Consider the following 11,141-nt stretch of genomic DNA (forward strand, 5'->3'; position numbering starts at 1 on the left):
GCTTCAATTTTATTACAGACTGGTGTAGATTCTGTTAAATAATATTGGAAGAAGAGCTATTGCCTTTCTATAATCTGCCATTCAGCAATTTGCTGGAAAACTGCTCTGGTGAGATCTGCGAGCAGGTATTTCGCTCTGCAAGACATGTTGCCGAGCAAGATTTGGATAGGGAGAGAGCAACATTTTACCCTTTTAAAAGTAACTCAGTGCACCCTGATAGACATAATGCCCTTGTAACTGAGTATAAAGGCCCTGATAAATGTCCCGGGTCATGCAGTCCAGGAAAGTTCTCTCGTAGGACACTGTACCTGCCTCTACAAAGTACATTAAACAGGATCGGACAGGTTCAAAACATGACTGGAGTTTTCCTTTCTCATCTTTTATTTTGTAACATATATAATGTCACTATTTGTCTCAAAGTTTACAAATAATTGCAGGATTAGCAAGTTGACTGCGCAGGTGGGGCGGCAGTTAGAAAAGTAGAATAAATAAGAACAAGGTCAAAACAGGACGAGTTCAAAGGAACAACACACTTGAAAATGATTTGTACACATTGTAGCATAAGTTTGCTAAGGTATTATTTTCAGAAAGCAGGAGGATCAAATATCCTGAAATGGTTAAAATGCTTTGAAATTTACCCTATTTTCTAAAAAGAAACTAAACTGTATTACCTCCTTAATGTACTGTGCAGGAATCCTCTCTTGGCCAAACTGTTCGTTAACAAATACCAATGCGTACAGATATCCCATTCGGCCATAAAGCAATTCGTTTGGCAGTTTTGAACTCAATTTCACTACAGACTGGTGTAGATGAAGGAGCCTGCAATAATGAAGTTGAACATTTTCAGACGTATAAATCAATTGCTGGAAACACAGCTGCTGTTTAGTTAATATTATCGCTGATTTAACTGATACATAACAGAAAAAAAACTCACTCTCTTGTAATGGTACAAGATAATGAACAATGAACATACAGTAATTTTTAAATTATTGATGATTCTACTTAAAACTAACAGTAGTATCGTTCAACACATGTCATGCTATCCAACAATGATCAGCAAAGGGCAAGAACATTCTATTCGTAGACTGCAGGATACAATGCTAAAAAAAACCCACAAATTTAACGACATTTTGAACAGCTATTGCTGTTTTTTTTGGGGAAAAAAACAGGCTGGAAATGTTTGCTTTCTTATCCCAACAGTCTGCTTTTACAAAAGGTAACTTTAAAAAAAACTCCTTTAAATTCTAATCATCTGCTCAAATTCTAAGATTCAATGAGAATAAAGTGATCTCGCCTCCCTTTCGCTGTATGAGATTTAGTAGTGCAAAAAATTAAGTGCGCATTTTTATTTTAAAAATTATATTATGACTGTATTTAGAGAAGGCAGTTGTTCTTACAGTACAGCGTATTTCCATCCATACAGTGTCAAAGTACAGCGTATTTCCATCCATACAATGTCAAAGTTTTCATACACCTCTGTAAAGACCAATTTCTTTAGAGCTTTTGTTACAAGGAGACACCGTGCCTCTGTAATCACCAGTACTAACGTTTTCTATCTCATTCAAATCTGGATCAACACGCACACTGCTCGCAGATGCCAATAATACAGGATATTCTAAGAGGTTCTCCCCAATACACTATAACCTGCATCACTGGAGCAACTAGCTAGAGCAATGGGTGACCTGAAATGAGTCTTCATGAAGAGAAAAAACACTAAACACCTGTACAAGCAAATAATATAAATCAACTTTTCCTACAATATAGATAGATATTTTACTTAACATTATATTGACTGGAAGCATTTCTTATACCCAATCTTTCTACTTTAAACATGTTACATTATTGATTTGTTTGGTTTCATTGAACAGAGTATAATGACCGAACAGGTAATGCCAAGAAGTCAAAGTAATGACGCTTTCTGCAATGCTATTTCTGAGAAATTAAACCCAGCTTTGACCCTTCGTTAAATGGAATGCTTTCAACGGTTCATATTGCATCACTTCTGCAAAAGATTAACCAAAGAACCCACAACTATCCAAACGTTCCAAAGAAGTCAACATTTATTTGAATTAAATTCACATAATGAGCAAATCATACAGCTTTTTAAAAATGTGTTACAAATAATTAACAACCAGATCTACCTGGTGAATAGTAGATTTAATAAGAATGAGGATACGGAAGCAAGGTGGTAACATTATGATCACTCAAATTACTTTGTAGTAGGGAGAAAAAAGTTAAAACCTTTTGACAACATTTGGGTATATTTTTCTAATTTATTTATAAAAAATATACACTGGAACACGACTGAACAATGGTTACAAACTTCACCAACTGTAGTGGAACCCTGTTATAAGGCTTCCTTTATAATTCTGTTATCCTTATAATGCGGTTGCCATCTGGACCGACTTCTGGGTCATGGGGTCGCTGTCACTGTTCACTTCCTGCATGTCTAATGACGCAGAAAGCGGTCTTTTTAGTACAGGAAACATTTTTACATTATGTGCAAGTGCAGTGCACAGGAAGTGACATCCCAAACAACTCCATGATCCATGCACATCTTTGTGTGCACCTGTACAGTGTGCTGACCAGCAGCTGCTCTTAATTGCAACCTATTGTAATAATAATCCTTGCATTTAATATAGCTCTTTATTACATCTTCAAGATGTCTCAAAGCACTTCACAGAATATATATAAAGTGAATTAACTGTATATTTTGTGGACAAAACACGACAGCCACAGCCAATTGCGAGAGGATACAAGATAGGATGGAAATTTACGGACCTACAACTACTTTGCTGTGCGCAATTGGCTGCCACGTTCGCCCACAAATATACAGTCAATTCACTTTACAGTGTGTTCTGTGAAGCGCTTTGGGACGTCCTCCCGACGTGAAAAGCGCTATATCAAATGCAAGGATTATTATTATTATTATATTACTATATAACAGGGCTTTATTGTACTTTGCTTTATTTTGACCCCAGAATATGTGTTGAGGTACAGCTGGAGATTATGCAGCTAAATCCTCATAGATTGCCATTACAAGCAATGTCTGGCAAGCTTCTTAATGCTTGAAGGACCTCCCTACCCATTAGGGCTTTGCCTTACAAGGTTAACTGGTGCTGAGTGAGAAAAATCCCTGACCCCATAAACTGTAAGTCCTGCCAATGAGCCATCTAGTTCAGAAACTGAACTATCACAGAGGATGGTCATGATTCTGATATTCCACTACAAGGTTTGTTTACCTTGCAGTCAGCTTAGGCCCAAGGAGACTATGCTTACTTCCCCTCAAGTATGATAGTTGCCAGTTGGTTATTAGATATCAAACAGGTTTGAGTTATCACTGGAGGATGACAGGGGAACTCCCTGTGAGCTTCTTGGTGAGCAACATAATTCATCATGAAACATGAGAGCTTTACCACCATCCTTTTGCTCACAACCTAGATACAGAGTCTTCAGTAATCCTAGGATATCACTCTTCTTATAGCATTATTAAGTGGCCAACAGGAAGAGCAAAGTTCATATTCCATGGCAGCAGTAGATTTACATCTTCAGTACAACACAAATTAGAGTTGTATAGCGCCTTTCACATCAGGAGGACGTCCCAAGGCGCTGGTAGTGAGTATTCACCAAAATTTATTTTATAGTATTCACCAAAATAAACCAAGATTTATTGAAATGATAAACAAACAGCACCTAATGGTCAAGCAATTTGTGTAAACACCTGAGTAAAGTGAATCACTCCAATCGAATAAAGAGTGGCTCCAACCCAATCTGAAGGAGAAGAATGAGCACAATTCCGTCCGATTGTTACTCCTTATTTACAAATAGTATGAATCATTTATAAAGCATTTTATGATTCCTGCACAATTCAAATACAGTCCTATTACTTCACTTACTGATTGATGTAGTCCTCTGATTCTTGAACTCGTTGCAGCTTATGATACACCACTGCAGCTACAGCTAGGGGACCTGCATCTCCACACAGGAAAGTCTCACCAAGTTTAAAGCTACGATTGAAGCTCTTAGTTACATACTCCAGAGATTTCTGCAGAAAGGACTGCTCGTAATGAGTATTATGTAGATGCAGGTACAATAAGGCAATCCCTGAAGAATCAAATAAAAAACGAATTACTATTAGCAAACTAAAGAGTAATAAACACACCTCATAAATATCTCTTTGGTCAGTCTAGATAAAAAAAACTTGTCCACCTTAAAACTCATTTAAGTGTAGCTTTGAAATTTACATGACCACTTAAAAATAAATGTAAATAATTCTCATAGCACCCAACAGGGCTTCTGCATTTAATTCCCTGACAAGCAGTTGGATTTCCCAGTTCTAAGGATGGTTGAGCACTACTTCTTAATTTGCTGAATTATAATAATAACCCTTGTATTTGGTATAGGATCTTTCAGGTTGGGATGTCTCAAAGCACTTCACAGGATTCTCTGTTAAGTGCAGTTACTATATATTTGTAGGTGAACGCGGCAGCCCAATTGTGCCCAGCAATGTCGCAAAACAGCCATGAAATGAATGACCAATTTTATTTTGGGGGATTATTGGCTAGGAAACCAGAAGAAACTCCCCTCTCGATTCAAAAAGTGCCATGGAATCTTTAATGTCCACCTGAACTGGCAGATGGGACCTTGGTTTAACATCATCCGAAGAACAGCACCTTCAACAATGCAACACCCTCCAGCACTGCATTTGAGTGTCATCTTAGACCAGTGGTTCTCAAGCAATTTTTTTTGGTTGCCTCAGATTGCGTCCACCAACACTTACTCAAACATTGGCACAGATGTTGTGAGTTCATGTCCCGATGTGGGGCTTGAACTCACAACCTTCTGACTCCTAGGCAAGAATGCCACCACTGAGCCATACTAAAACACTGCGTTAACACAGCATTTCACACAAGTGCTTTCCCCAAAATAAGGAATAGTTCAGAATTTGGATGTTTAGATTTGTCCAATGATATAATTCCCCCACCAATAGAGTGATCCATTTGTAAATAAAAAATTTCTGCACAAACAAACAAACAGCCAATCTAAATAAAGAGGGGGAGAAGAAAGAGCTTGATTCTATTTGATAGTTACTCTTTATTTACAAACATTAGGAATGATTTAAAAGCATTTTATGGTTACTACATAATTTTTCCAGAGATCACACAACACTCAAAATACATTTATACAAAGGTACAGGGAAGAATTATTTCCCCAAAACAGTTATTAGTTGGTGAATTCTTATTTTCACCTGCTTCATAAAAATCATTGGAAACACCGACTACAATCTTGTAGACATTATCCAGAATCTTGTAGACAATTCTCACTACCTTATTGGCATTCTGTTAAGTACCAACCATTCTTTTTTTCAGTTGTTTAGTGACACTGTACCTGCTGATCCAGTGTAGATTGTGCAGTCAGTTCGACCAGCTTTTTTCACACCATTTTCCATCTGTTGCAGTAATTGGCTGATGTGACTCTGCAGCCGTTGAATGAACTCATTGGTTAGCTGTACAGAATTAAGAAATAAAGTCATTTTATGGTTGGAAATAAAAACAAGCCATTTAGGTGTTTTAACTTTCACCAAAGTTTTCATGTAAAAGATGTATAGCCTGACTCAGTATTAATGCTCTCATATCTGAGCCAGAAGATTGTGGGTTCAAGCCCCACATCAAACTTATGCTAGGGTGGCACTCCAATCCATTGCTATTTGCTGGTACATCCCCCTACCTCTGCAACCTCCTAACCCCTTACCATCTTGCCCGCTCCCTCTGTTCAGTGGGCTCCAGCCTGCTTCACGTCCTCCACCTCGCCCACCTCACCATTGGCAGGTGGGCCTTCAGCCACTCTGTCCCCATGCTCTGGAACTCCATCCCGCAGTCCCTTTGCCTCGCCTCCTCTCTTGCCTCCTTCAAGACTTGTCTCAAGACCCTCCTTTTCAACCATACATTCAATCACCCTCCTTCCCTGCCTGCCCTCCACCCTCTACAATCCCGAATCCCAGCTCGGGTCCAAAACACTGACTGTCCAGTGTCTTGGGATGTTCTCCCGACGTGAAAGCGCTATACAAATGCAATCTTGTTGTTGGTATTGCTCCAATATAATAGTGTTCTGAGACCCATCTGGCGCGAAGGGTGATCTATAAATGCAAATTGTTGTTGTTGGTAGTATGCTATGCTGTTGGGGGTGCCGTTCATTGGATGAGATGTTAAATTGAGGTCCCATCTACCTGTTCAGGAGAATGTTAAAAGTCCTATGGCACGATTCAATAAGAAAAGGGAACTGGCTAAGAATCCCTCAAAATAAAATTGATCATTCACTTCACAATTGTTTGTGGGAGATTTCTATGCACAAATTGATTGTCTCATTTCCCTACAAAAATACAGTCACTACACTGTACAATGAATCCTGTGAAATGCTTTAAGCCATTTCCTGACATAAAAGATAAAATTAGCTATTTTCATCTCCTATCTGCCTTGACCACAATATAAATAAACCTGCAAATATAAATAAATTTCATTTTATGAACCATTTTCACAATTCTCTAATCTTACATATTCAAGACTGAGGTTGATAGATTTCTAAAGGATAGAGGGATTAAGGGATATGCGGATAGGGCAGGTAAATGGAATTAGGTTAGAAGATCAGCCATGATCTTATTAAACAGCGAGGCAGGCTCGAGGGGGTGAATGGCCTACTCCTGCTCCTATGTCTTATGGTCTTATTTGCTGGCACAATACTTTACTGCTGACTAGACAATTACTGCATTGTTCCAGCACATACAAATTGTACAATAAATCAAATCCTTTTTGGGGAAGCAATGTCAGACTGGAGATTAAGCTCAGTTCCTGCACTTGAAACGCAGAATACGTGAGGATACATGAGAACTGCTCTCAATCCAGCCTTTTAAAAGCAGTTGAGTAAATTCTACTGAACCCATGGAGAATCAGTCAATTATTCTTTCCTACAGATTTCATCCAATCCAAATACAGGTATGTATTTGGCATAAGGAACTGAGACGTAAAAGACCGAGTATTTCAAAGGAAACACAAAAACTAGAGTTGACCATTTCCAGTTTACAAAAAGTTCACTTCCCTTTAAATAACAAACTGATACAGGAGGGAATATTGGAGGGAATATGTAATTGAAGTTCGGTGTTTGCACTGTCTGATGAGTTTGAACAGGAAAATGAATATTTGGGGGGATTATGGAAGAACAAATTGTAAAATCATGGAAGACATATCAACTGCAATGGCAGTCAACTTTATTACCACACATAATTTTGTTTTTGGTCAGAGTGAGGAAATTGGGTGCTAAAATCAGAATACTTCTTGTTACTTTGAGAGAGAGGTACCCTGGTTCCTCAGCCAGGTGGGTCTGCAATACTCCAGAGCACTGCTGATGATAGAGCAGGCAGCCTGGCTCATCAGCAGGACTGTGAGGGTATGGATTTTTCACACTCAGCTCCTGCAAGCCAAATCCCTAACAGCTGGACTGGTCCAAGCTGGAAGAACAGCAGGAAAATTACCAGACAATGCTTTGAATGACAAGCTCTGTGGTTTTAACTGGCTAACATCAACAGTGGTGTCACCCAATGCACTTTGGTGTCTCCACACCTTGGCTCCTGTTAACTTGCGTCTAATACTCTCCAGAATTAGATAACCAAGATGCATCCCTTTGGGGAGAATGGGCATTCCAGTCAAGACACGGACATTTTCACATGTTGGCGATATACGTGGAATGCTCAGTCTGGCTTCAATACTCTTAAGCTTGGTGCTGAATTTACACAAGTCAGACACCCAGTTGACGAACAAAAAAAATTGAGAGATTTGGGAGAAATCTTCACCAAGCCAGTCCAACCAACCCTTTCTCTTTAAATGTAGTGTTGAGTGACTGATAAAGGAATGAATTAAGGCTAATATGAAGCAGCCTTTTTTTGGTTTCAAGGGTTATTTAAACTACTGAGTTAGTATTGCCTCTTAATGTTACCCGAGTGTACCATTTTCACATAGACCAATGTTTAGTGGGAAGGAATTATCAGCACAATCTCACCAAGACAATTAACAAGTGCCTCTTCAAGTAAGTTGCAAGTTGGCAGAAATAGATTTACAGACGAATGTGCAGAGGGTGCAAGGTTTAGAAATAAGAGACTAAAAGCTCACTTCTCTCATCATTTCATTGAGAGTATTGAGTCTCTATTGAACAACTAAATTTGTTGAGTCTCTTTATTCACCCGTACTAAACTCCGTACCCCCATCACACCAGCTACAGCCAGGCTCTACTGGCTCCCTATTGCCGAATGGATCGATTTCAAGATCCTCACTCGTTTTCAAATCCTTCATGCCCTGGTACCTCCCTACCTCTCCGACCTGCTTAACCCCCGCCTAACCCACAACCTGCTGCCATCCGTTCGACTGGCTCCGTCCTTCTGCAGGTTCCCTTGCGGCCTCCGTTCCACCATTGGTGGCCCCGCTTTCGGACAGTAGTCCGCCCTGAATCTCTGGAACGCTCTTCCTCTATCCCTCCGCCCTGCCCCTTCCTTCCCCATCTTCAGGTCGCCCCTGAAGACCTTCCTATTTGACCGTGCCTACGGTCACGTCTCCCTCCCCTCGGCTCGGCATCGTGCCCCGCCACTGTCAAGCGCTCTGGGACGCTACCCCTGCCTGAGTGGCGCTGTGTAAACGCGAGTTGTTGTTGTTGTTCGCATTCACACGCGCCAAAAAAAAAAATTGACGCAGGCCAGGATTTCAGGAACGGGGAACGTTTGCGCATTCATTGGAAAATCCCAAATAGTTGTTTGCTCATTCTCGTGTGGGTCATCCGAGTCACGTGGTCCTCGCAAACCGCTCTCGTGGTTATCGGGCTCACGTTTCCCTGAGGAGAACCATCTCATCTCATCCCGTCCAGACCCACCCACCCACTCACCCAAGGGCCCACCCACCCACTCACCCAAGGGCCCACCCACTCACTCACCCAAGGGCCCACCCACTCACTCATCCAAGGGCCCACCCACCCACTCACCCAAGGGCCCACCCACTCACTCACCCAAGGGCCCACCCACACCCGCCCAGGGCGGCTCACTGTGCAGCCCTCCCTCTACCACAGGCCTCGACCCTTCGCTGTGTCACTAGGCCTCGGCCTCTCGTTCTCCTCGGGCCGGCCCTGGACTTACGTCGCCCGCCGAGTCAAACAGATCCCGGGCCGAGGCCAGGCCCTCGTAGTCGTTGTACGGGTTTATAAACGCTCTCGTCTCCATTGCTGCTGCCGGACCGGACAGGACCAGACCAGCGCCGCTTCCTGCGAATCGCACCCCCGGGGCGGAGCGGCTTTCCACTCGGAGGGGAGAAGTCGGTTAAAGAAACGGCAGCAAAACCAACACCGTAACCACAGCGACCCGAGGACGCATGCGCACTAATCGCTGCCACCGTCTTGTCCATCACATCCTCGCTGCCTAGCAACGCCCCCTGTCCATCACATCCTCACTGCCTAGCAACGCCCCCTGTCCATCACATCCTTGCTGCCTAGCAACGCCCCCTGTCCATCACATCCTTGCTGCCTAGCAACGCCCCCTGTCCATCACATCCTCGCTGCCTAGCAACGCTCCCCTGTCCATCACATCCTCGCTGCCTAGCAACCCCCCCTTTCATCCATCACATAATAATAATAATAATACTTGCATTTGATATAGCGCTTTTCAGGTCGGGCGGACGTCCCAAAGCGCTTCACAGAACACACTGTAAAGTGAATTGACTGTATATATTTGTGGGCGAACACGGCAGCCAATTGCGCACAGCAATGTCCCACAGACAGTCGTGGATTGAAAATGACCAATTTATTATTGTTTTTGGTTTTGGAGGGATCATTATTAGGCTCTGTGTGGAGTAAGGAAACTTGCCCAAGGTTTCGCCCTCTGCCTGGGATTGAACTCAGGTCTCTCGCTTGCAAAGCGAGTCCTCTTACCACTGAGCTACAGGACTCCTCGGTATATGTGAAATGTGAATGTCCACTGAGGAGGTTATTATTATCCGATAATAATCCCTCAAGAAAAAAGACAATAGTAAATTGGTCACTTCAATCCACGACTGTTTGTGGAACACTGCTGTGGCTGCCACATTTTGCCCACAAATATACAGTCAATTCACTTGACAGTATATTCTGTGAAGCGCTTTGAGACGTCGAGAAGACATGAAAAGTGCTATATCAAATGCAAGGATTATTATTATTATTATTGGAGCCCTGTAACTCAGTGGTTAGAGCACTTGCAAGCGAGACACCTGGGTTCAATTCCCGGCAGGGCGAAAATCTTGGGCAAGTTTCCACACGCCCAACAATAATCCCTCAAAAAAAAACAATAAAGAATTGGTCATTTCAATCCACGACTGTTTGTGGGACACTGCTGTGCGCAATTGGCTGCCGCATTTTGTCCACAAATATACAGTCAATTCACTTTACAGTCTATTTCTGTGAAATTCTTGGAGACATCTAGAAGACGTAAAAAGCGCTATATCAAATGCAAGGATTATTATTATTATTATTATAACCTTCCACGAGCCAGTTTGTTGCTTTTGAATGACTATGTGTACAATAACAATAACAGTTACTGTGGTGGGAGTTTCCACGTTATAATTCAATCGACTGAGGGTTCTAATGATTCTGTCACAATTTATCAATGTCAGCAGAGTTCGATGATTGACTTATACACTTAGCTCTTTCACAGCGGTGGTTATATTTTATTAATCCTGTAGCAGCTGTTTATGTGAATGTTCCTCTGGAACACATGGTTTGATCAAGCTAAAAGGATGATAAGTATAGCTTATGCCTGTAGGTAGCACTCTGATACAGTGAAATCATCATTAGTTATTGCTCCCAATTGTTTTATTCCAAGTTGGCTTCTGTTTCATTGGCATATGTCTCCTCATTTTAAAAAAAATCCAAATTTGCTTAACGATTTTCAACTTTTTTGCAAACTTTACAGTGATTCGTGGAAAAAACATTCCACAATTCTAACAATCCTCTGTGCAAATCACTAAGATTGCCGAAATCTATAAGATGGCTGGTGGCTGAGGTCTCTGAAAGTTTTTATTTAAATTGTGGACATGTGCTGTCTCTTTTCTATATCTACAACACTGGTAATAATCCCTGCA

General features: G+C 41.5%; 1 protein-coding gene across 2 annotated transcripts in view; it reads right to left on the bottom strand.

The window, feature by feature from the left end:
* lancl1 (LanC antibiotic synthetase component C-like 1 (bacterial)) overlaps positions 1-9,547 on the bottom strand; it is a 24,627-nt gene extending 15,080 nt beyond the window's left edge. Inside the window, exons 1-4 of one of the 2 annotated variants that reach the window (XM_007900133.2) lie at positions 9,170-9,547; positions 5,389-5,506; positions 3,897-4,104; positions 672-819 (exon numbers count right to left, since the gene is read on the bottom strand). In XM_007900133.2, coding sequence (XP_007898324.1) covers positions 672-819; positions 3,897-4,104; positions 5,389-5,506; positions 9,170-9,253 — 558 coding nt within the window. In that variant the 5' untranslated portion in view covers positions 9,254-9,547. 2 annotated transcript variants of the gene reach the window in all.
* Between the last annotated feature and the right edge of the window lie 1,594 nt (positions 9,548-11,141).

This window comes from Callorhinchus milii, unplaced genomic scaffold (assembly GCF_018977255.1).
Source record: "Callorhinchus milii isolate IMCB2004 unplaced genomic scaffold, IMCB_Cmil_1.0 Scaffold6, whole genome shotgun sequence".
Taxonomy (NCBI): domain Eukaryota; kingdom Metazoa; phylum Chordata; class Chondrichthyes; order Chimaeriformes; family Callorhinchidae; genus Callorhinchus; species Callorhinchus milii.